The sequence below is a fragment of the Morone saxatilis genome, unplaced genomic scaffold, assembly GCF_004916995.1.
Source record: "Morone saxatilis isolate NCDOM2014 unplaced genomic scaffold, NCSU_SB_2.0 Contig14, whole genome shotgun sequence".
In the NCBI taxonomy this organism is placed as follows: domain Eukaryota; kingdom Metazoa; phylum Chordata; class Actinopteri; family Moronidae; genus Morone; species Morone saxatilis.
Genome location: NW_023339696.1, coordinates 17,928,847 through 17,955,392, shown reverse-complemented (window position 1 = coordinate 17,955,392; position 26,546 = coordinate 17,928,847). Strand labels below are relative to the sequence as shown.

The 26,546-nt window shown below is 39.9% G+C and overlaps 1 protein-coding gene across 1 annotated transcript in view; it reads left to right on the top strand.

Annotated features, from left to right (window-relative positions):
- Positions 1-1,780: 1,780 nt before the first annotated feature.
- The window catches only part of shank1 (SH3 and multiple ankyrin repeat domains 1), a 55,140-nt gene continuing 30,374 nt past the window's right edge, over positions 1,781-26,546 (top strand). Inside the window, exons 1-12 of the mRNA XM_035655131.1 lie at positions 1,781-2,287; positions 13,436-13,639; positions 14,302-14,373; positions 14,629-14,737; positions 17,955-18,109; positions 18,922-19,089; positions 20,939-21,055; positions 22,006-22,083; positions 22,896-22,962; positions 23,237-23,406; positions 24,624-24,742; positions 25,602-25,750. Of these exons, the coding sequence (XP_035511024.1) occupies positions 1,781-2,287; positions 13,436-13,639; positions 14,302-14,373; positions 14,629-14,737; positions 17,955-18,109; positions 18,922-19,089; positions 20,939-21,055; positions 22,006-22,083; positions 22,896-22,962; positions 23,237-23,406; positions 24,624-24,742; positions 25,602-25,750 (1,915 nt within the window). The remainder of the gene's footprint in view (positions 2,288-13,435; positions 13,640-14,301; positions 14,374-14,628; positions 14,738-17,954; positions 18,110-18,921; positions 19,090-20,938; positions 21,056-22,005; positions 22,084-22,895; positions 22,963-23,236; positions 23,407-24,623; positions 24,743-25,601; positions 25,751-26,546) is intronic.

Here is a 26,546-nt window from a genome sequence, read left to right as displayed (position 1 = left end):
ATGAATGTTCAGATGAGAAACTGTCTTTTAAAATTCCTTTTTGTGCAGTTGCATGTGCATGTTTTTGAATAGTGTTCAAATCACTGAGGCAATTCGTGTTCAAATTCAATTAGTTGTCACATAATTGTAAAAGGAAAAAGTATAATATTCTTGGCTCAATACATTTAAGACAATATAGAGTAGAACTATTTGGTAAGTAAAGTAGGAATACCTTAAGCTTAATTCTGTCTCTCTTAACTAAACGTTATGTTTCTACAGCTCGCTCTGCTGATTGGTTAGTCCTCTGCTGTGAATCCGAGCTCCAACTCTCTCGCCGTTTGTTATTCTGCTGTTTGGTTGTGTGTGGAGCTGTCCAGAATGTAGTGGTGCTGAAAATCCTGAAACAGCACGCAGAGCCAGCAGGAGCCACCAGGGACAGATCTGTTATCTTGCTCAGCTTGTACTTGAACATAGCGCTGCATCACTAATGCTCTGAAGTGGCTTCTCGGCTCTCTCAGGGGTCACAGCGAGACCAAAACAGTGTATAGTTTATCACATGAAGAGCTGTTGTCCATTATGAGTGTCTATATAGCAGAGTGATAAATAGTCTGCTGTGTAGAGTTAGACAAATTAATTTACTGAGGAGGAGTTTCTTTTCACACAGCTTCAGGGAACTGAATAAGTCAAAACTGCCTTTTAATTTCATTTTGCCTTAAGTAACTGCAATCACAAAATAATTTTATAATGGGTATTTCAATTATACAATTATTTAACTAATTTTTTAAGGATACTGATTGAATATCAGCTCCCAATTTGAAGGTCCTTGTTGATTACAACCAACAGTGTGAAAGTGCCAGACGTAACAAACAATGCACCAGTTTTTCTATCTTTACAAGTAATGCAAAATCAAATGTTGTAAATTTACAAGGCAAATGTAATTATTTTTTAATTAGCTTTTAAAATGAGTGAGTTAATTTTCTGATATGCTCATCAAAGGTCAGGGCAATCCTTGCCTAATATGTTTTGATATTTCTTGTGTAAAAGTGTCCCTGATGGGTGCGCTAAGCTAAAGGTCAAGAGGTCACCAAAACACAATGATTTATCTTCTAGGGACAAATTCCTGACAACCTGCCCCAAGTTATGGAGGTACATATAGACAGATGGACAGAGAAACTAGGTGATAGCATTAAATTTGGGTCTCTGAGCTACAAAGCAAGCAAAATGTTAATGTCTTTTATATCTGCAGAGGAAAACTCTCTTCTAAAGTTTTATTCTCAATGTTATGTTCTTAATAGAACCTCAGTAATGCTAGTTGCAAACAGTGCTAACTCACATACTATTCTGTGTAGTAGTGCCTTCTAGTATCTCCGTATATATTCCAATTTAGTACAATACCACCCGCCGTAGTGAAATAGTGATACGTTTCAGACTTCAGACTCTTCAGCAAATCTATGCCTATAACAGCACAGGCAGGATGTCTGGCAAGAGTCTAGAAGCTGAAAATTAACACCACAAGTGGGTTCATTTATACATGAAGTGTGAATAGTATGTCATCATGCGGTGAGGGTTAGAAGTACTGCATGTCTGTAAGTGAAGCAGTCTGTTCCCATAGAGACCAGAGTTTGTTTGTGTGATGTGGTATGGAGGCCTGGATGCAACCAGGGAGGAGACTTACTTCTTACCAACCACCTCCATAGTTTTATTCTGTCTCTGTTCTGAACATGTCTTCTCTTCCCTCCTCCTGTTGCAGTGTCTCTCTGGGAATGATGGTGTTGCCACTGGTGCCACCCTCTCTGTCGCCATGACGATGCCGTTCAGCCCCCTGTCCAGCGACGAGGAGCAACAAAGGATGCTGGGAAACAATCGACATCTCTATCCAGGGGCAGAGGACGAGGAAGAGGAGGAGGAAGAGGAGGAGGAGGAAATGGAAGAGGAGGAGCGTGATGAGGACCAGGAGGAGGAGGAGAATGGCGAACTGGAGGGGGAAGAGGAAGATGATGACGAGGAGATGGTGGAGGAGGTCAGGCGAGGGGGCCTGTCGCGGGGGGGCAGGGGCGAGGGACACAGGCAGTCGGGTAAAGTGGCCGGACGACCCACCGGGGACAGACAGACCCGACCGGGGAACCCTGGACACACCACAAACCCCTATTCATCCAACCCCGGACCCACACACCAACAGCCAGCCAATCACATACAGCAGCAGCAGCAGAGGAGGCTGAAGGAACGCAGCTCCTCCTCTGTGCCATCTGAGGACGCCCACATTGCCATGATGGTGTTTCGCATTGGCATCCCAGACATAAAGCAAACGGTCAGTGCTGCCACACACACCCACCAAATGTGCCAACATTATGGCAACAACCCTCCCCCTACACTTGTCCCATTTACACCTCAGCTTTTCTTAACACAGTCCTGATTAATTAAACAATAAATATTGGCTATCAATTCACAACTTACAGAATAAAAAGCTTTCTGCACTTCATACAAGTTCCTGAATACTTTAAATTTAGGTCATATTCAAGATCTGTGTACTTTTTATCTGTCTTGGTGACTGTTAAAAGACATTTTGGTAACTGTGCTTATTGACTTCATGGCTGAGAGTAAGATGAGAAGATTATAAGGCCAAAACCAGCACCCGGTTAGCTTAGCTTAGCACATGTAACTGTTTCTTGGCCTAGGTGTTTCCCAGGTTTCCAGTCTTTGTGCTAAGCCAAGCTAACTGGCGGCTGTATTTTCCAAAATGTTGAACTATTCCTTTTGCAAATATTGTGTTATGTTAAAACCTGAAGTGCTAAGGGAACCCTAATCCGGGGGCCTCTGACGTTATTTTTATGATCCTGCACAGGATAAGTGGATATAAACAATGGATGAGTGGATGAATTTCTTGTTAGAGAGTAAAAAGCCTTGATCATGACAAGAAAACTTCATGACGGTAGTAAGTAATTGATGTTTATGCCTCCATACTGACATAACGCAGTATGGGCTTTGGGACTTTGAAGAGTGATGTTAAGTAGGAGAGAGCCATGTTCAGTCTCTGTGCCCTCGGGCCCATCATCTCATAATCTGTCCATGGCTGTGTGGCAGTACGTGTGGTCACTTCAGTCAAAAACCTGCGATGTGCGGTGCTCCAGAAATGCTGCAAGTCTCAGAGGATTGGGCGTATTACGTCAATTAGGCTCTCTCTTTCTTTCTTTCTTTTTTCTTTCACTGCATCACCACCGGAAAACTGAGAGAAGCTCAAATACTCGTCAGCAAAGTGACTGATCTGAGAGGGTGAGAGACACTTTCAAGGTGACCTAGCTCGAGAGAAAAAGAGAGAGAGACTACGAGAGGCAGAGCCAAATTGCATACAAGAGCAATCATGATGAGAATACGTGGGCAAGAATTTGATTTTAAAAACACTACATGCCAGACAGGATTCAGAGAGAGTCACAGGGAGAGTGGCTGAAGTAAAGAGGACAGGGTAAAAGAGGGGGAAACGCTGCCTTTGTTGCCAAAGAGCTTTTAAATGGTGCAATAAAACATGCCTTGAAATGCCCTTTTCGGTGTGACTGGTTTTAAGAAGGTTGTCCAGAATCATGATGGAGCGATCCGCCATCGCTCTCCATTTCCCAGATTCGGTCTTACATCACATCAGTGCAAAAGCTTCCATCAGAAGCGTGTCTAAATTGGCTTCACGGGCTGGAGATGCAGCTGCCTCCATGTACAGTACGCCATTCTCCCACTCTTGAAAAAAATTGCCAGTTGCCAGACGCAGACACCCAGGCATTTATTTTCTGCCTTCTCTCCCTTCTGTGTTTTTGTGATGAGTGATCTATTATAAGTGAATCATACTCAATTGTACTAATAATTGAATTATGATGAGCATTGAATCTGTGTTGCAAGGGACTCACTGCATCCAAAAGTGTGTGTTTTTTGTGCAGAAGAGAGAAAAAACTGACAAAAAGGAAGAAAAGGGAGGAGCAGAGGACGAGAAGAGAGTCTGTATCTTTGCTCATTGCCAGATTAAAGCCGAACCAGACTGCCTTTGTGTTTAACAAACAGAAGGCCGCGTCCTTCAGACATTAGCGGTCTCTCCTCTTTTCTCCTTTTTGTTAAGTGATCCAGGTGTCTGTCTCTGTCGGCTTTATAAATCATCAGCAAGAATGAAACTGCAAATGAAATAAATGTGTTTGTGAGTGCCTGTGTGTATGTCCATATTTTATATTTACCATCCCTGTGCACTATAAATGCCTCGCTCAACGCTTCTTCCTCCCTCTTGCTGCCGTGTGATTTATTATTGATCTGTGCATGGGTGTTTTCAGCTGTGTGTGTGTGTGTGTGTGTGGATACAGTGTTTTTAAATTCAACCATAAATAATTCATCACTCCATATTTATTCTAACAAATCGGCATCAAAGTTTAATTGTGAAAAGACGAATAAATGGGAGTGCTTGGGAGGAGAATGCGCACTCAAGGTTGGGGTCAAAACCTTAAGAAATAGTTTGACAGTCGCACAAAGTCACGTACAGACAGATAAATGTGGCACATAGGTGGATAAAAGAAGTGGATGGAGATAAATGGGGGTACACTTACAGACAGAGATCAAAGTAGAAAGAAGGTGGCTGAGAAAGAGATAAAGGTAGATGAAGAAGACAGAGTGAGATAGAGAGAGAGATACGGATAGATAAAGTGAAGGAGACAGAGGTAAACAAAGGTGGAATGAGATGAGAAGTACATCGTAGTACAGCACGGGTTTGGTTGCATATTGATATCAACTTTCTACTTTAAGCTGTATTTTATGTTGATTATCTGTAACTTTCGATATAATTTTCGATATAATAAATATTCACTTTTTAAATCAAGATTTGATCCTTTCCGGAAAGAAAAATCGCCTGAAATTTGCACTCACACCATAAGAAACTCTGCTCAAGGAATAAATTCAAGAAATTCAACTTCCTCCGTAAAGTGTTCATTCATCCAACCAAACATTTCAGATTTGCTTGTTTACTTTGTTAAGAACAGTAAGACAAACAGATCAAGGCCCTCCTGGACTGTCACTCTCAGATGAGTTCGCAAAATGAAACCCACACTAAAGAAGAAATTCAAAATTCAGTAATCGTGGGAGGACAAATCACCTCTGAGTCTTTTAACAGTAAGACTTTTATGCAAATCGTTTAGATTTTTGTGATTAGCAAGGAGGTGGGAATAAAATGATAAATATGTATTTTAAAAGTTAAAAATTAAATGCTGAAGGTTTTGACTCACAACCTTTATTTACAATGTTTGCAACATGTATTTATTATATTTGAATTCTTTTCCTAACTAAAAGGTTTTATGAAATGTCTTAATGTTCTCAAGTATACACGTTGTTTGTCACAGTCTCTCAGTTTGTGGACTGTGTGACAAGCGTAATCATATTAATTAGACTGACTGACAGATGCAGCCTTTACTAGAAAAGGGTAATAATGACCCAGTTTCAGTGATCAAACGAGACTTACTGTACTGTATTTTTTTTAATTTAATTTTTAATTTTTTTATTGGACCACATTTCTGCAATGATTAGCTACATAACCTCAGACATGCAGATAAACATTAACATATGAAAGAACTAAACCATGACCTTATAGACTTCCTGCCAAGATGTACTGACTCAGTACATCTTGTCTTGCTCCCCAAGGTCATTGAGAGTTATAATCCACCATCACTGTGACATTTTTGACATTTACTCAGTCTCTCATCTCCTCCTGTCCTGTCTCAACCTCTTCAGGACATTTTTCACTTGTCCTGCCTCACATTCAGAATAAAAACCCTTCGATCTTCACTGTTTTCTCCTCCTCCTCCTCCTCCTTCTCTCACTGGCGTTGGGTAATATCCCTTTACACTCCCAGTACATTAGGTCTGTTCTACATGTCAGCTAATTCACCCTCAATAAACTCTAATTGCTCGGTAATTGTGTTGTAATGAGATGAGGGAGTGACTGTAGCACGCAAATGCAAATGTTATGAATTGAGGGAGGAGGATTTTGGGTGACGAAAGAGCGCTTACACTCACAAACACTGGTAGTGAGTGTTATATCTGCCTTTGTTGGCAGAATATAGCTATATAGCTTTATGTTGGATATTCACAAATCAGTGTTGTGCATTTCTGAAATGATTCATTTTGATGCAGTTTGATTGCAGATTTACCCTTGCCAATTGAGTTTGATATGGCAATTTATGTTATGGTTCCAGTGGGTCCTGCTGCACATCAAGCTGCATTTAGGCTGACACTGATAGTTGGAGAAAAAAAAAAAAAAGAAGACATTTTGATAAATCAGCTAATATTCTTTTTGAACATTAAAGCTCTAGTGTGTAACATTTAGGATGGTCTACTGGCAGAAATGGAATATAATATTTATGTTGAGACACCATGTTTCTACAGTACAGCCCAGAACAGACAAAGCACTTTTTTTGCTTGTTTCGTGACCAGCGCAGATTCTCCTTCAGTCTTGGAAGGGGAGGGTGAAACGAGGGAGTTGCAATCTGCAAACACACCGCTAGATGCCACTAAATTCTTCAAACTCGTGCTTTAAATATATAGATTTTTTACATTCAAACATAGGTAGTCCAAACCTTTTTCTGTGTTCTTCATGCCAATAAGTGCATATATTTGTGCACATATTGAGCAGATGGATTCACTTTTCTGCATTCATTATATGTTTTTTTATGGATTGCAGGGTAGTTTGTGACATAGCAAATGTTAGCTAATGATCTTTGTCAAAAGGTCGGCATGTTTGCTCCTCTCTCCTTAAACGTTTCCACAGAGCCCTCAGAGCAAACATCTGGTTATACGTTCTGCCTCCCCTCAGTGGGATTTACCTTTGCTGCTTTAAAACTCTCTTAACAGAACTGTACAGGCCTACTGGGGAGATCTCTCTCAAGTCACTGTCAATCAAGATGACACTACTGGTGCACTGACAGAGAGAGTGAGAGATCAGTCTACTACATTTGTCAACAGGGGATTTAGGTCTTTGTTACATGTAGTGAAAATCTGAGCTATAGTGGTTAGTTGTTATAGGTCAAGAAGAAATTCGGTTGAATGGATTCAATCTTTTCATGCTGGGGAGAGGGAGACAGATCAGGGAGCTATGTAGAAAGTTATTTTGCCATATGACAGCTGAGGTCCTGTCACATTTTATCTACAGAGGTCAAGCCACTTCTGGCAAAGTGTGTTGAAGAAAACTTATTTTACAACCCTCGTTGTACCTTGTAAGCACCGTTTGCAGGTCAAACAATGTCTAGAAATTGAGCTGCATGTGGTTGAAATGTCTTTTAGAGACGTAAGGGACATATACCTTCTGCTTCAACAGCATTTGAATTGAAATATTGTCACTGAAATGTTCTTATATGTAATCTGCACTCATAAAACACGTTTTAACCAGATGTATCCCAGTTTGAACCTACACGTCTAACTCCAGTGATTACTGCATGATGACACTCAGTGGTGGAAGTGCTGTACATGACATTTTAGAGGTGCTTCTTGTACTTAAGTATTTCCGCTACCACTTCCACTGCTACTTTACACTGCTACTCCAAAATGTTTCAAAGGGAAATCAGATTTTTTTACTCCACTACATTTATTTGACAGCTTGACAGTAGCATTTGTTACTTTGCAGATTGTGATTTTTACACATGATCAACAAATAGAGAAGTTGTTAGACTACCTTGACGAGCTATATTAAAATGCTGCTTACATGTTTCTGCACCAGTAACAATAATCCAGTAATATAATGATATAAAACTCAATGGGGTCATTTTTATTATTTGCATTATTTTTTATTTTGATACTTTAAGTACATTTTGCAGTAATACTTAGGTATATTTACATAAGTAATATTTTCAATGCCAGAGTTTTACTTTTAAGGGAGTATTTTCACAGTGTGTTTTACTTGAAGGTCATATGTGTAAGATTTAGGGGAATTTATTGTCAGTAAATGGCAGAAATATAAATATATTTTTATTAAGAATAGTTGCTTTAATCTGCAACTTCACTGCTAGATGCTACTAAATTCTACATTCTAGTCCTTTTTTTACGCAAATGATCTAAATACTTCTTCAAGTACTGCAAGTAATCACTGTTAGTGTGAATTACTGGTCAAAATATGAAAATAACTGATGTTTCAACAGCATTTTCATTACTATTTCAACATATTTGCTTCACATTGTAATGCTGTTATTTGAATGCTTTTAACACACTTTAAAACTTTTTTTTCAATCATAAGTAGCTCAGTTTTAACCTATACATGTATGAGTTAGCTGTGCTTGTGGACTTGTGTACTCTGCACTGATCCCGTCTCTTCCACTGGTGGCTGATGAAACAGGCACCGGTCCATTAACTCCCTTGTGTGCACATAGCGACAGTCAGATCTGTGTATCACAAGTTGTTGGTGTGATTCTGCCACAGCAGGAGGTCAAAGCAGTTTTGTTTGGCAGGTTTATTAGATTGTCAAACTCACGCACATGCAGTCACGTTGGCATTTGCTTGCCGAGTGCATTAAACAGCGTGAAACGAATGAGGTTCTCTCCGCTGTTTGACTTGAGCTGAGTTCTCGCAAACTCTGAAGTATAAGCAGCAGCCCCTCAGGCAGGATTTGGCCTCACAAACACTTCCACGCTGAAATACGGATCTCACACACACGCAATCACACACACACTTATATTTCAGCGCCTAGTTAAGATATGTGGACATCTCAGATCACAAGACAGAGTCCACCGTGCCTCTGCATAGGTTGTACGTACGTTAATGAAAGGCCCTAAAGGTGAACAGAGGGAAGGAGATAATAGAGAGGGAAGTATGGGAGGTGAGGAGGAAGGGAAGCATTGGTGAGTGAGAGAAAAAAAATGGAGACAATGGAGGAAGAGAGAACAAGGCGCAGAGATGAGAGGGGATGACAGGAAGCTTAAAAGAAATTAATTCACTCTCTTGTGAACGTTGTAAGAGGAGGGAAGGGGGGGTTGGAGTGGTTGAAATTGAGACGAGAGAGAGGATTAGAGAGAGGAGGAGATGATTGGAGCTCAGGAGGAGAGGTACGCAGAGGAAGTTGACTTAACATGGTGACATGGCTGGCGGCATGTGTGGCGGTTGTGTATGCATGTTTGGTGTGTGTGGGGGGGGGGGTTATTTCCCCATAGATCTCATTAAAGGCTTCTACTCCCCTTGCACTTGGCCTGCAGTAAAAGGCCAGAGGGACAGAGATAGAGAGAGCTAGACACAGAGAGAGGAGACTCTCAGCGACTCTTATTTCTGCATAGATGATAGAGTCGTTACAGAAAGATGGCTAGAAAGGGGAGGAGGAGGAGGGAGAATAAGATAGAGATAGGCAGGGGAAGATAAAGAGCAGCATGGACAGAGTGAGTGGGTGTATGTGAGTGGGAAAGTGTGATCACAGCTTTAGGAGGCAAGACAGAATTTCTGGTCGGCATAATGATGAAACCACAAGAGAAACAGAAGGACTCAAAGCTGCGTTTAGATTTTAGTGATAAAATCTGAAAATCAAATAAAAGGTATATAAAAGCTGTGACATTTGGTGCTTTTATATATAACTAGTATCCTGTTTATGATCGGGTTGCTTCTGCACTCAATTATACTTCAGTAAAAAGTATTGTAAGCTAAATGTATTTAAAGTATTGATTACACATCATGTTGAAAAATTGCCTCAGTGTCATACTGTAATGGTAATGTGCAAATAATTTAACCTACTTCATATACTCTCTTGGTAGTTTAACAATGCACCATATTTAATAAACTGGTCCTATTTTTGTATATTATATGAAGGAAAATAATAATAATGTGCAAAATAATTACTAACTATACCTGCCAGATAAATGTAGTGGGGTAAAAAGTACACAAGTATAAATGTAAATATTCAAGTACCTAAAAAACTGTACAGTACAGTATTTGAGTAAATGTATTTAGTTACATTTCACCGCTGCTTATCCAGGTTTCTCTGCTATGTGTGAAGGTGAATCCTCGACTCGAGTCACTCGTAGTTCATCAGTAAAACTAAAATATGATGGCACATGATGTAACGATGATAAACATGCTGAAATGAAGGTCTGACTCGGGGTAGTGCTGCAGAGCGTAAACTGTGTTGTAGCTCATTTTCCATTACAAGCGATCAGATGGAGAAGAGGAATCCTGCAGAGCACCAAGAAACTAAACTGTTTCTGCATTCTCAGAACGTAGTGGCTGAGATGTTGAGGAGTCAAGGCACACATGCACAGAAATGATCACAAACCTGGATACTGTTATATAATATATAGTGTAATAATATATATATAATAAGGATTTACCAGTATCAGTAGTGGAAAGAACAGTAAGTAAGTACATTTATTGAGGTGCTACACCTAATTTTTTACTACTTTCTACTTCTACACTACTTCATTTCACAAGTAAATATCATACTTTTTACTCCACTGTATTTATTTGACAGCTTCAGTTACTAGTTACTTTTCAGATTGAGATTGTACAAAAAAATACCATAAATGATCTTTTGGGCTTGTGACCCCTTACAAATCCTCAGTGTCATGTTGGGCCTCTTGTCATGTTCCAATAAGAGATACCTGTCATCTAATACCTCTTACTTTCATATAAATAACTGTTTGAGGTCCCAAAAGATCATATTATCTAATAAAAAGCAAAGATATTAAAACAAATTACACATTTGTGTGTCAGAACTTTTTTTTTATGTATAATTTTATTCCCTTCAAATAGCCTGACCTCTAGGTTGGGAAACACTGCACTAAACTACTGAACTGTATATAAACTAGCTCCACCTCGAGCAGCTACAACAGTAAAATGCCTCTAACGCATTGATGCATCAATGTTAATTATCTTATAATGTGATAAAATAATCTCCCTCTGCACAACAATGAGCTTTACTTTTTATTTATTTAGCTGATACTAGGAGTATTTTTACACTGTTGCAATGGTACTTGTATTTAAGTAAAGGATCTTTACTGTGACTACCAGCTAGCACTTGGTGTTGTAAGTTATTTTTCTAACTGATCACTGATTAGCCAGAATATAGCATGAACAAGCATTATTAATAAAAATGATTTGTATTTGTTTATATTTGTATATTCTGAAACAATACTCAGTAGTCATTTAGTTTCCTTAATTCACACACACAAAGCTATCTGACCACTAGAGGATGCTACAAGCACTCAACTGCAAGTGCACAACTGTAGGCTTATAACAAGTTGCAAGGCTGTCTGTGACTGTATAGTCAGCAGTGTACAGTGCTTTTGCACAGTACAAGATGTCTGTAATATAGGACGAATCAGTGGGAAGACTGTGTACAGAGCCAAGTTGCATTTCGAAGGCCTGATAGGGAGGAGAAATCTGATGAGCCCTAATTGGCTGGCCGGTTAGAAGCTGGGGATCAATCACATTCCTGGAGGTATACAGATCAATGATAAGCATGGCTGCCTCAGTAAAATCTCCAACTATCTGAAGCATTTTAGGCCCGAAAGCAAAGTCATTACAGAAATTTGAATCTCCATTATTTTATGATAATTATCAGTGTTTTATAATTGTTCTGGCTGACTGTGGGAATATTCCTCCTGCATGATAACTAAATCCTTAACCTTCAATCCTTCATTTTTCTCCTGCTGTGAATGTGATTCATTTTAGAGTGTGTTTGTCTGCATCCTTTATTGGAACTGTAAGTGCAGTGTGTAGGTTTGTGATCTGTGTGTGTGTGTGTGTGTGTGTGAAACCTAATCTAATACAAACAGACACACCTTTTCTTCCTCATTCGCTCTCATACTCAAAGTCTTAGACATTTCCCTCCCATTTACTCCGCTTTCTTTTTGCCACGCTGCTCACACACACATATACACACACACGCGCACACACACAGAAAAAAGAAAAAAAACCCATGCGCACACTCACACACAAGCACATGCACACCCTCCCAGTACCCCATCTCCTAGGGAACACAGGGATGTCTCTATGGCAACAAGCAGCTTGCTCCACTAATGAACCGGTTGCCATGGCGACCGGGTTGGCTGTGCGCGAACGGAGACACTGGATGAAATAGAGGGAGAAAATGTTATGTTACTCCTCTGCACAAAACCCCCGTGCAGGGTTTTATCTCTTTTTCTCTGTAGGACACACACACACACACACACACACACACACACACAAACGTGTCTCTGTGTGTGTGTGTGTGTGTGTGTGTGTGTGTGAAGAGATTAGGATGAGTGACAATGACTGAGAGAATGTTCTGGGTTAGAATAAGTGTTGGCTAGAGACAAGAGTCCATGCAGTAATGGAGTAAGAGGCAGGGATCCTTGCAGCTGGCTGTACTCTGCATGGGCCAATCATCCTGCTGCTGCCTCAAGGTCAGAGAACAACCCAGTTCCACTCTGGCCAAGGAGAGAGAGAGAGAGAGAGAGAGAGAGGGAGAGGGAGAGGGAGAGGGAGAGAGAGAGAGAGAGAGAGAGGAAGAGAGGGAGAGAGCAGTGCCAAAAACCGTCTGTCAGCCATCTGTGTAGTGAGTTACGTTCCACTTTGCTGACTGTGCCTCTGAGCCTTTATGCATTTGGCCATTCACGACCCCACCGGAGACACTTAAAGCTGCACCAAACTGCCAGGCGTATCCAGTCTCCTCACTAGGGCCACTGGGGATCACCCACTTTGCTCTGGCGCTGTCTCCCCCTGCTGGTTCAGAGGGGGGACAGCCTCAGTGTGCTGCAGTCAGTCAGACTAGAGCGTCCACTGCTACAGGATTGTCTGTAGGTCAGTGGTGACCTCTACAAGTGGTCCAAAGATAAACTTCAGGGGACAAGAGATGATAAATGGGACAGGAAAATATTGTTCTGTTATACAAAATGTATCATATTTCCCAGACTTCTCTTCTCTAGGTGTGGCAGTAGCTCAGACCATAGGCTTGATAAACCAGAGGGTGGCTCGTTCAAGTCCAGCATGGGCCACAGAACGGAGTGTAAATGTCTAGTTTGACAATAATTGTGGCTTTTGCACAATTTATGTTGAAAATAAAACGTTCCTTTTGTTTCTGTTTTAAAGTGAAGTGGTTCCTATTGGCTATTTCTTGGTTCAAATTAACTAAAAGTGATCAGGTAGTTTGTATGGTGGCCTCCAGTGGCTAGATCGATGCATACAATGAGCTGAGTCTGGCTGGATCTTTATCATCTTCAACATCAGTTCTTCTTTAGGTTTAATATAACTTTTATTTATTACGTGTTGACGTCACTTTTGTTGCCTTTTATATTTCTTACCATGTTTTAATTGCTTATTTTTGTGTTTATTAATCCCTTGTAAACCACAACTGTTTATAAGATTCTTCACATGATAACATGTTCATTAATGTAAGTAAAGGTTTTTTATTCCTTCACGCTCAGAGTTTTCCAGTTAACCCACGATCATTGATCTTCGAATTTCAAGCTGAGTCACTTCTTCTGTCTCTCCTACAGAAATGTTTGCGGTTTAACCCAGATGCCACGGTGTGGAAAGCCAAGCAACAGGTCCTGTGCTCCCTCACCGAATCTCTGCGAGACGTCCTGAACTATGGTCTGTTCCAGCCCGCCACGGACGGCCACGATGCCAAGTTTTTGGAGGAAGAGAGGCTGCTCAGAGAGTACCCACAGTCCTTTGAGAAAGGGGTACCATATTTAGAGGTGCGAGTCCAGTCCTTCCTGTGATGCAGCCTGCATGTCCTCAAGATGTCACTGTTATCCAATAATGCAATAGTCAAAAAAGAAACAAAAAACTTCAACCATGGTGCTGTTGGACCAAATAGGGTCTTATATATCAGAGCATTAAGATCAGTGAAGTACATTATGATTGTCTTGTTTGCCTAACATTATGTGACTCCTGGCTTTTTATATTTTGCAACCAGATCCCAGATAACTGAAGTAAAAAACAGCAACAGTTCAGACTACATTTACTGTAAATATCCCTTGTGTTGCTGAAGTTAAGGTTATAAAATATTAATAACCCTGGTTTATGAATGAAGTTCCATACACACTTCTTAGAGCAGTGTCACAGCACTCTCTTTAGAGCAACTTCTGTAGAGGCTGTCGCTATCTTTTCATGCTATATTATGACCCAGAGGAGGCTCTAAACCGCCTTTAAGCCAGAACATTTCTTTCACAATTCTTGTCTTCAGTGAAGTAGAAGAGGAGGTTTGTATAGCAAACCAGATAAAGCGTCTCTGTACAATAAATCTGCAGGCCCCATTTTGTGGATCTAGGCCAAAAGCTAAGAGAATTAAGGACAAACGCTCTCTGTGTTAGGATTAACTCTTCGCTTCCTCTCTCTTTTTCTCCATCGGGTTTAGTTTCGATACAAGACCAGGGTGTACAAACAGACTAATCTGGATGAGAAGCAACTGGCTAAATTGCACACTAAGGTATGAAGCCCATTCATCCTGAAGTTGGATCTCTGAAGGGTTTTAATTGCTGGTTTCAGTCATATAAATGTACTGGCACAGTGAAATCAGTACAGTATGAATGTCAGTGTAAGTACATTTGTGCATATATATATACATTTTCCCTTTCTTAATTTACCATACGTGCTATGTCTGTATCTCTGTGCTATACTGTACTGTACTGTCCTTCACATGCACATACAGTACAAACAGCAGCACTTTTCTCTCCACACACAGGCCAGCCTGAAGAAATTCATGGATTATATCCAAACCAGCGCTGTGGACAAGATGGTCAAGTTCATAGACAAAGGCCTCGATCCCAACTACCAGGACTCTGACACCGGCGGTAAGGAGTCCCACAGAGCCTGACGACCTGTCACCTTCCTTCTGTCATTTAGCATTTTCCTCATCTGTCCATAAGGATAACAGATAGCATAGTTCTTTATACATTAAAATCCTCTCATTCATGAGATGAATAAAATGGCTTACAACAAGAAGGATAAAATGATTTAACAAAAGCTAAAAGAAAATAAACCTCACTGTCTCTGTATAGCAAGTTTAGCGTCAGTGCATAACCTAAGCGTTTTGGGCTTGTTTCACTAAAGAGCAGCAGTTGACAGAAACCTTGTTTGAGTCTTGAGCTGAAACTTTTTAGAACCTTATTAAGTAACTGATGCAGTGGCTCTTAGGGAGTTAACTAAAGTAAAACCTTAAAATCAATTATAGAAGTGTCAGTTAACCAGTGTATGGATGTTTGGACTCGAGTTATATACTGGAACCGAATAAATAAAATAAATAAATAAAGTGCATTTATTGAAAAAAGAAAATAGATTTGATTTAACTTGTTAGGGCTAATTTCATCCATCCATCTATGTATACTGTATATAAATCCATCTACACACCCACATACCGTCAAATCTCTTCCTTCATCGGTCTCCCTCTGTTTATTGTATTGTTGTGTCTGTCAATCAAACATGTATTTGAGATTCAACAACCCCAAGCTGTTAACCATCTCCTCCCGGTTAAATTAGCACGCTGGAGGCCAGCAGCTTCATGACCTGTATAAAACTCGACTTTTAAACTCTCTGCAAACAACAAACCTCCTCCTTCTGTTTCCTGCCCTCAGCTCTGCAATATGTTGGCCTAACACTTTGTCAAGGATCTGCGCCAGTGCTGTTCACAATTTGGTGGCTTTTCCCAGATCCTGTTAGTGCTTAGGGGGCGCAGCAGACGGCTCATTTACAGTTTGGGTGTGTGTCACTCCAGCCGCTCTGGGAGCAAGTGTCAAAACACAAAACACAGCCTGTCATCACGGGTGTGAAACACACTTCCGCTTCATAACACCGGGGGGCAACAGAGAGCCCTGATGAGACCCCTCTGCTCACTAAAATGCTCCACTCGCATCATATTGTGATGGCATCTTCATGGCTTCATATGGTTTCTGCTTTACTGTGAGGTCGTGTGAAGATGTTCTGACAGTCCAGTAACTATTAGGGTCTTTGGCTGTCTGTACAGAGCAAAGAGGCAATCAAAAGCCTATAGAAAGACTCTGTTCTGTGATTCTGGGACTTAGACACCCCTAACATTGTGAACACTTGTTATATTTGACCCTGCTTGTCTTTCCTCTTTCCTCATGCTTTTCTGCTCAGCGGAAGACTCACAGTGCCTTTAATAGGGCATAAAATAATTCTTCCGTATTCAATGTGGTTCCTGTCAGTGGGGGCTCACTTCCATCTTTGCCAGGGGAATCACTTTAATGGGCATTTCCTAAGTCGAACTGACATGGTAACTTCACAGGAAGTGCAGTCAAAACATTCCCCCAAATTATTTGTACCTGAGATCTACAGAAGCTGTTGGAAGATAAAAGCCCTCAGCCGCTTACCTCTTTGCCAAAAACTCTCTTGTCGCCATGGCAGCCAGCGCTTTGTACCCTGTTTTTACTGGGAACACTTTGAATGCTATGATCCTTCTAGGTGCCATTGAACTTTCTTGCTGAAGACGTTCAAGTGTGCTCAGTGTGGTTAAAGGTGTTGTGACAGAGCATCGCTTTTATTTTGAAAAAAATCTATTTGTTGCTTTATTTGATGTCAGTGTATGTGGCAAAGTATCAGTGCATTGGTACGAAAAACAGCTTTAGGATTTATTCGGAAGCTAACGCTGCTACCTGTAGGATGAAACCAAGAGATAAACCCCCAGAGAAGCTTTTATTTTGCCTGACTTTTTTTTAGCAGAGCTAAGTTTCAACATTTGCAGGAAAACTGAGTTAGTTTAATTATCTCAGGGTGTGCAGTAGAATAAACTGGGATTAAAATTTATTTAATTCCGACAGATGTAACTAACGGCTCACGTGACAATTTCATAAGGTCACCGAGTTCAAACAGCCTGATCGTTTTACTGTTTCGCATTTCTTTTTCTGCTTCTTAGTTTAGACAAAGTTTTCTATTAAAGCTGCAAAATTGAATGATAATGGTCAGTGTTGTCAGTTACCTTCTCTCTGTTAGCTAGCTTCACACTCATGGGGCTGATCTGGCTGGCTTACCATTTGCAGGATATTTAGCCTGGCTGGGCTGTAGTCGGCTAGCTAACCTTAGCTTACTTTCTCAGTAACGTTAGCAAAATCGCTAGCAAAGTGGGTATTAGTTCACTAATGTTAACTTGCAAAATTACTTCCCCAGCTAACGTCAAGATACTTACTCAGAATCAGAATCAGAAACAGAATTAGATTTATTGCCAAGTAAGTTTTTACACCTACGAGGAATTTGTCTTGGTGCATTGGAGCGTACAATATACATATACAAATCACACAAAAATCACACGAAAGATAAAGTTTTATGCCTGAAGACTGGTTAATTTCAGACTTAAAGAAGCAGACTTTTTGATCACTAGCAGCACTATGGGTGTGTTTGTTGACGTGGGCTGCACAATTCACACACCATGTTGTTTCACGCTATTCTGCTGATGAACAGTCGGTGGCAGTAATGTACAAGGAAGTGTAGCAATGTGCTAATAAAGGTAGGGAGGAGAAAGACTACAGGCTAGTAAACATGGATGTAAACATAGGATTTTATTCAAGTTTTATGAGGAAGGTAATGCATTCTAATAGTTTATTAGACCTAGAGGATAAACAGGAAACATTGAATGTAAACATAATTTTTGTTTACAAGAACGTATTCTTTAACAAAGCAAGCTGCAAACTTTGGAGCTTGTCGACATAAACACATTAGTTACAATCAGCAGAATCCTGATTTACTGCAGTGCCCTCGACTCCAAAATGTATTTTAAACATAAAAGAATGAGGTGGACAGTTTTTGTTTTTATTTTCTGTCTAACCTGCAAGGAGAAAGCTGCTGTTGTTCAGGAATATTAAAGCAAGGACAGAAGAGTCTGAGTGTAAATAGTTGAAATTTATTGCTGAAAGTTTCCCACTGAGTCTTCAAGCAGCCCCCCCTAGGAGCAAACAATCAGGCCAGTGCCCCCCAAATAATTTGACTTTCAGACTCCAGCTCTAGAACAATCTTTCTGATTAAAAACTTAATTTGAATCTCCTTGTGTGTGTCCGCCAGAGACTCCTCTGTCCCTGGCGGTGCAGTGTGAGCCGGGTGGAGGTGAGCCCATCCGGGTCCTGGTGGAGGGAGGGGCTCATATTGACTTCCGCGCCAAAGATGGACTCACACCTGTACACAAGGCAGTTCGAGGCCACCGCCATACAGCCCTGCTGGTAAACATTCACGCACGTTGTTGTCCTTTTATAGGATTGCTGTTATCTAATCATAACAAGTAATGAGTTTTCATTGTCATGCCATAAAAGGAGAAAAATCCAAGCTAGTCCACGCTATATATCTGCAAGATGGATGCTTGCCCTGAAACTGATGCAGTATTATCTTCATTTGTGTTACTGTATAAGCAAACAAGCTGAAGACAGAATAAACAGACCCTCCCACTCAGCAGTCAACACCCACCCACACACAAAATGCACATGGACAAAACAATCTGTTATTCTATTCAACCAGATAGAAAAAAATACATTAAAATTGAGATTGCCTGGTTTAAAGGTGTGCTGCACATTTACATTTTAGGCATTTATCCAGAATTTCAGCTCCCAAATTGCCAAGAAGACATGTACCTGTAGAGAGGAGACTCATTCAGGGGGAGATAATAGCATGTGTTACATTGTCAGGGTCCATGTTTTCCACAAAGGAAAGAGAACAGCTGCTAAACTGCATAAAGATTTACAGCAGACTGTGATTGAATACATAATGCTCTCCAGCCTGAGGTGTTGCATGACCTCGATGAACCCCCGGCTATGTGCTCCCTTCCTGATTTAAAATTCCATGAATATTCCTAGACTTGAAATTGAAAACGTAAGATATTTTTCCTTGCTGCTGTTTTATTAATGTGATGTTAGCTCATAAAAGTCATCATTAATTTACTGCATAGTAATCATGGCATAATTTATTACACTCCCTTACTGTTATGATTACTACCATTATTTAAGAATTGCCTGTACATGTGGTTTACCTTTTCCTGCAGGTCCTGCTGTCTCACGGTGCGTCTCCGGACTATAAGGACCGACGAGGGCTGACGCCGCTCTACCACACTGTGCTGACAGGGGGAGACACCTCTTGCTGCGAAACACTCCTTTTCCACCGAGCCAAGCTGGGCATCAAGGACGAGAACGGCTGGGATGAGACACATCAGGTATGTGTGTGGGCATTATTTGGGTCCCCTAAGACCTCAAGGCACTCCCTTAGAGGGTCTTTAAAAAGGGATTTTGGATAAATTGAGAGAATATTCAAATATAGAAATGATTTAACCACAGGTTTCATTATTTCTTGCATTATCTCCCATGATCTGTGTATGCAGTTATTTCTACACAGCAAACAACAGCAAAACTTTTGATAGAGGGTCCTTGGAGCAAAATCTTTCAGTCTAATGGGGTCAGTGGCCTAATTTGTGTCTATTTGGGGACGTGCTATGAAAGCATGAGAAAAAAAGTCTGGCCTTGGGGTGTTTGGGGTTTTAGTTTCTGTTGTTTGAATTGCACAAGTGTGCATACATCCTGTTTGTAATGTGCAGTCTACTCTGTGTTGCAGTGTCTGCGTATGTACAGCAACTGTGTCTACGTCAAAAAAACCATTCATGCCATGAAACACTGCATACTCTCATCTTTTATCTCTGACTCCTTTCACCCTTCATCCCACCCATCCTGATTCTGTGGCCTCATATTCCAGCAGCGGAGTGGACAGAAAAATAAAGGTATCAGCCTCTTTGTCTCAGTGTGATCACCCGCACTTCATCAGCATCTGTCTCTTCAGCTCTCCTAGACACTCTTGGCCTCCATCTTATACTGTCTGTGTGCGTATGTGCATGGGTTGGGAGGGTAACTTTTAAAATGTAATCCGATACACTTATCACCTGGTAAAAATGTAGTCAGTAACCTAATCCAAGTATCACAATATTAAAGTATTGTAACTTGATTACTTTCTGTTAATTTTGGATTAGCTCAACACCAAATATGTAATAAATAAGTGTATTCTCTAAGATAACAGAACAAATTTTGAACAGAAAATTTAAACTGACAACGAGAAAGATTTTAGCATCAACAATGTGTCCTCTGCTGTGTATTATATTTTACAGATACTTTATGTCTTGAATATTCCCATTAATCCCCCAAATTGTAAGTATTCAGTGTTTGAATTTCTTTTGCAGGGTTCAATCAACACCAAAAATCTCCACTAAATCCAATACAAATTATGTTGTTTTATGTATGTCGTCAGCACCCTCCCCTGAGTTTTATATATTATAGACTTTTTTTACAGCAGCCATTTCTACATGAACAGTAGAGTAAACATGAGTGTTACCACTGAAACTAATTGAAGTTCTGTTTCATTCAGGTCAATTCTGCAGGCTACTTATGTGGAGGATATTGTACTTGGTGTGTAGTGTGTGTAGTGTAGGTGAAAATGTACTCCACTGAATTATTTTCTAATATCACATTCATTGTCAGGCTTCTACTATTGTCCCTTACAAAGGATAAAAAGTGAAGTTAAGTAGTGTTGCTATGATGGACCTGCAATTTAATAGGTGTCCTGATATGTGATTAGTAATGGAGACCTGTCAACCAATCAGAAATGAGCATTTGATGTTTAATGCCGTGGTATAACTGAAAACTAAAACACATAAATCCTAAATAATAACAGTTAATAAGAAAAGTGGAACATGTTTATAGTTTTGATTCCCATGTCTGCTGTTGCTGTATGTAAATGATGACAAACTATGATTATTGGTATAATTGGATCTCACTTGTGTTCTCTTACTGTGTTCTCGCCCTGAGTTTGGAGCTGGCGTTAATTAAACGTGGTGTCACTTTATAACTGTTCCTCTCTTTGTGTCACTCTCATCTTTATCCTTGTTTGCTTCTCTGCCTCTCTGTTCTCTATATTAAACAACCACATACATTCTTCCTCTTTTACTGTTTGGTACACCTTGTGTTTGTTTTTTTATTAACTTTTTGCCTTTTCCACATCTTTCCTCCATGATCACTCAGGCCTGTCAGAATGGTAACTCGCAGCATCTGGAGCACCTCCTCTTCTATGGGGCGGATTCTTCCTCCCAGAATGCCTCTGGAAACACTGCCTTGCACATCTGTGCTTTATACAACAAGGTAGAAACACTCTTTCATGAGATGAAATGTCAGATTTTATACAGTAGAGAAAATGTGACCTGTATGATAAGGTTGGGTGGCCCTCTCTCTCTCTCTCCCTCTGTGAGGTGTGATAGACACTGGGTTTTATTTATTTATGAAGCCCTTGCTTGTTTTTTACCCCCTTACATTCCTTTGTTGCTGTCTTTAAATGTGAGCCCTTATTGAACCGATCAAAGGACTGGATTACGTTACAGGGGCCAGCTGTTTTTACTCAGCTTGGAAAATTCAGTTTTTCCTCATTGTGCCCAACTTGGAATAACATGTAGAACAATCTAAAGCTTACCTCATTTACATCCTTAGGGCAATTAAAATTTCACTTCCATTCATTGCTTTAAATTGGAATTGCTTTACTTCAATGTTTTGTTGTTTTGGCTTATTTCTTTTCCCAAGACTTCTTATTTGTGATTCTTATTTCCTAGGATCTTTTTGTTACTGTGTTATATTGTTAATGAGGTCTCTACCTTATGTATTTCTGAGTTAGTTAGAGTTAAAATAAAGGTTGAACAGAACACTTTCATTTTGTGAACAGACAGTTTAACAAGATCAAAGCCACATAAATGCTCTTTTTACGTTTGCTAAATAATTGATTATCATCATGAATCTGAGAAGACCCTTATTCCTGAATTCCAATTAAATTATGTATCTTTCTCACAAAACAGATGAAATCAGAGCTATTTGAAAAATGTATTAACCTGAAAGAATGAATAATATTCTGTATTATAAACTTTACTTTAAAAGCATGTTTCATTGAATATTTAATATTCAGCATATATTTGCAGTAAAATTGTCACACAAGGAATTGCTGTGCTTTCTAAAGCGAATGTATACAAATTACATCTACATTAAGCAGTGATTATGTAATTTATATTTTACGATTAATGTACATTAATCAATATCGTTTGTTGCAGGAAAGCTGTGCACGAATTCTGCTCTACCGGGGAGCAAATAAAGACACAAAGAACAACAGTGGGCAGACCCCCTTTCAGGTAATGGCTGAGTGCCTGGCTGGGTCATTATGCATGTTGGGTGGTTGTATGGTTTAGTGTCTTATTAAGTTAACGTAGCAGAAAGTGCCGGGGCCTAATTTCACTTTAAACCATTATTGTGCTGTGATGCACACAGAGGTCCCAGGTGGCAGGATTGCATGTGACCTCTTAATCTGGATACATTAACTCTGTCAGTGCAGAAAAAGCCAGCTGAGACAATCTGTTGTGTTTGTGTGTGTGAGCGAGACAGAAAACAAGAGAGGAGGCAACAGGGAGAAAGCTTTAAAATTGGCTGGATTGTGTGCTGACCTGTGTAGTGAAAAAAAAAGGTCAAAAGCATTTGTGCATTGGTGGAAAAAATACAAAAATATGTTCTCACGTGGAAGCACTCATATGTTTTTGATAATCTATAACTTGGATGACTGAGAATCATCATGGACATTTTGCTTGTTGAAGTAGAACTGTAATTACAAATGCAGTGAAGAAAATATCAAAACAACCTAAACAAAGTAAAATAAAAAGGTTTTAGTGTGTTTCACCAGGGGAATGTGATCTGTATGTTTATAAATATATAAACACACCACGGTCATGAATTTAGTTTCCATCACTTTTAAATGTTGCCATCAGAGGTGCAAGTTCAGAGGAACAGCAAAATTGGGTCGTTTAGGAAAAGAATAATGCTTCAGTAAAAGCACCCATGAAGCTACCTACAGTAATTACAGGAGAAACAGTTTACTGTTTGTTCCACTCTTTCATTTTGTGCATTTGCCATATGACTGTGTCCAAAAATGTTGTATGTGTGTTCTTATCAGGTGGCTGTTATGTCCGGCCATTTTGAGCTGGGAGAAATTATCAAAAACCACCGGGATACAGATGTGGGTAAGCAGCTGAGGTCCAGTTTTCATGCCAGTTTGGAGATTTGTAATGTCCTAAAATGCTAGACATTTTACTAATCTTAAACAAGACACTGGATCTTCACAGGAGAAAGGACGCAGCTTTAAAAACTAGAATATACATAGGAATATAGAAAAGTGTCCACATGTAGCCTTATCCAGAGAAATTATAAAGAAACATGGATTAGATTATGTGGAGTATGAGCATGTGCAAAATAAGAGCAGTGACAGTGAAAATCTCATCTCCCCTCACCTCCCAGTTCCCTTTGTGGAGTCTCCGAAGTACGCCCCCCAGAGGCGGGAGAGTTCCCGGACGCTGACAATTCCCCACCCTCATCCCTTCCTCCGGGCCAACAGTGACAGCAGCATGAACCTGCCAGACTGGATGGCAGTGCCCAATGCCCCAGCGACCAACATTGTCTCTGTGCAGGTGTGTGTGTGTGTGTGTGTGTGAATGGAATGATGATGCTCATAGATTAAAATCTTCACATTGGAAACAGCAGCTGACAAAACAACCTGACCTTGAGTTCTGTTCAGTAAGTTTTCTGGAGCTTTTTACCACTCAAAATTTACAGTTACTTCCCAATGAGCAACTACACACATTGCTGATTTATTATAAAAATAACTTAAATAATTCGGTAAATACGAACTCCACTAATTGATTTGTAAACTGCTCCTGACTTTAATTTATTCCTTCAGCAGCATCTAAGAAAATATTGAATGTATTTACTAACTTGCATTTCAGTATGATTGTCAACACAGGATATTTTTTTTAGCACACCTACATTTAATGCATTATATATAGTTTTTATAATCAATAATCAATCACTGAACAAGACGTCTTACTGTATGCAATAATATTAAATATTAAAATGTCATTTTACGCTGTAGCGATTAGAGGGACCTTTTCTACCAAACATGCATCTGATTGGAAGGTTTTATCCACTTAGTCCTCAGTATTTTATTTGAATGGCCAGAAAGTAGTGTTGCTTGTGATTTGGATTTCTGTTGAGTCATCTGATTAATTTGTTTGGTGTTTGTTCCAATAAAAGAAAAGGTAGATTCATCATTTTCTGTAAACCTGACAGCTGACAGAAATGGTTAATGGCCAGATGATGGATATTTCTTTTCCACAGGTGGAGGCGTGAGCAGCTGCATCCCAACACTTTTAAAACAAATTATAACATTTGAAGGGATTATACAATAGAAGGGATGACCTTTATCAACCTCTACTGGTGAACAGTACTTATTACAGCAACTTATATCTTGCTTTCTTGCATAAGCCATCCGTGTACTTTAGTTATTATGCATTGTGCAGCAGAAAATAAATCACAATGTCACAGGCTCCCATCATCACCCTCTTTAGGATGAGTGGTCATGTTGAGTGACAGCCCATAAACACACAGAATCATGTAATAAAACTACATAATTTATGAGACATTATAGTTATAATTTTATAAACATTATGTGCGCTATGTGCACAGTCTATGGCATTAGGGTAGTTTTTATAATTTATTATAGATATGGAAATTAGAGTTAATATTGTATGTAGCTACAATAATGTGAAAGGTATAAATATATATGTAACATGTAAACATCTTGCATTCAGTATGTTTTCTTATCTTTCTCCCTCTCTGTCTCTCACAGGGCTATAAACATACAGGAACCCTGCGAAGCTCCAGCAGTCCCAGAGGGGCGAGGACGCGTTCCCCGTCCAGAGGGAGGATCGGAGACAAGGAGGACCGGAGCAGGCAGAGTCGGAGGGGGTGAGTTGTCTTCATCTAGGCTGGCTAAAGTCCTTGTTAAGACTTTCTACCGGATGTCTGCAAGTCCTAAAAGAGTCCTTAAAGGTCCAGTGTGTAACATTTAGGTGGATCTATTGGCAGAAATGGAGTTTAATCATCATAGTTATGTTTTCATTAATGTATAATCACCTGAATGTAGGAATCTTTGCATTTTCGTTACCTTAGAATAAGTTTTAGCTCCAGATGCCGTGGGTCGCCTTCTACAGAGTCCGCCATGTTAATCCGCTATGTTTCTACAGAAGCCCAGAATGGACAAAGCAAACACTGGCTGTAGATAAGGCCTTTTTTGTGTTTTTCATGGCCACCATACTTCCTCCTACACACTTCACAGCCAGTTCTCATTCCAACATCGTCAAATACGGACTCGAGCAGTGTTCAGTATACATGTTCACTGCCAGATGAATTATCCGAGTCAAAGTCTTATAGCTTTGTAAAAGTGGTTAAATGTTAATCTTAAATGTGTTTTTTTTGGTTTCCAAATTTGTGGGGCAACAATAATTTCTTTCACATTTTACAGTGAGAAGCTCTGACGTATAAGTTATATTATTATGACTGATTAGGGTAATTCAATATCTGTTAAGTGAATCTGCAGACTTACAAAGATAATAAATCATTGAAATATGACCTAATAGAAGTCCTCAAATTTCCAGTCTGAAGTAGCCAGTTTAATACAAACTTTCCCTTTCTCTCAAAAAATAAAACATAATAAAATATTGTATTGTGTAATTTAATCACTATACCTACAGTATAGGGATCTTTGAGTTTTAAACTGCAGTCTGTAATCCTCCACCCCACCTTGTGCTCCCTCCCTCCCACCCAGGCCTGCCCCTGCAAGCACAGCTGGACAAACCGCGGGCCAGCGGAGACGCCTCTACAGCGCCGTCCCAGGACGAGTCTTTGTAGCTACTCGATCACACTCTGCCCAGGGAGAGCGAGAAATCAGCTTCAATAAGGGAGACAGGGTCAAAGGTGAGTTTAAGTGCATTTTCATCTCATGATGCTCACTGTGTATATGTGTGTGTGCTGAAACATAATACTGTATTTTGTCTTCCATGTGAATTCAAAGTGTCTGTCTGGTTTGGAGTCGGTGTCTGGGATGATTTTTACACCTGGTACTAACGTGAACTTCCACATAAATCAGACTTTACCATCCACACGCCTGTAAAAAATGAATTGAAAGCACATTCAGAAAACAAGCAAAGCAACATTATAGACACCTTTAAAACATATAAATGCTAACAAGGGGTTACCTGTAAAGTAGATCCTCTCTGTTTGGGCCTTTGGCGTAGACCCAAACAGTTCCTTGTAATATGTAAGCTGCTGACTGCAGGGGTTTAACAATTTTAGAGTGGAGATTTAATTAGCAGCTTTTAAGCTAGCACCATTTAGCTAACTGATGAAGTATTTTGGACACGAAGCGAGATGCTGCATCACAAGAACATTTAATTTATCTTCCTGACATTGACTACTTCAACACTGGCAAATATCCTGAGGCCATAACGCCATAGCGAATACTATCATCCAGCACAAACACAGCAGCCCAGTTAAACCATCAGTTTATTTAGGTGTTATGACTAAACTGTTACCAAACAAATGCCTACACAGGGCATGGGATGACACATGAGCATCCTGTTGATGTTTTTTTTTATAGCTATCTGACTTTTGTAAGTATTCGCTTTCTTTAAGTTTAAGTTGTATGGAGACATAGCCGATGACAGATTTAACCATTCGGGTCATGTCTAGGGTGTAAGAAAATATCCCAAAA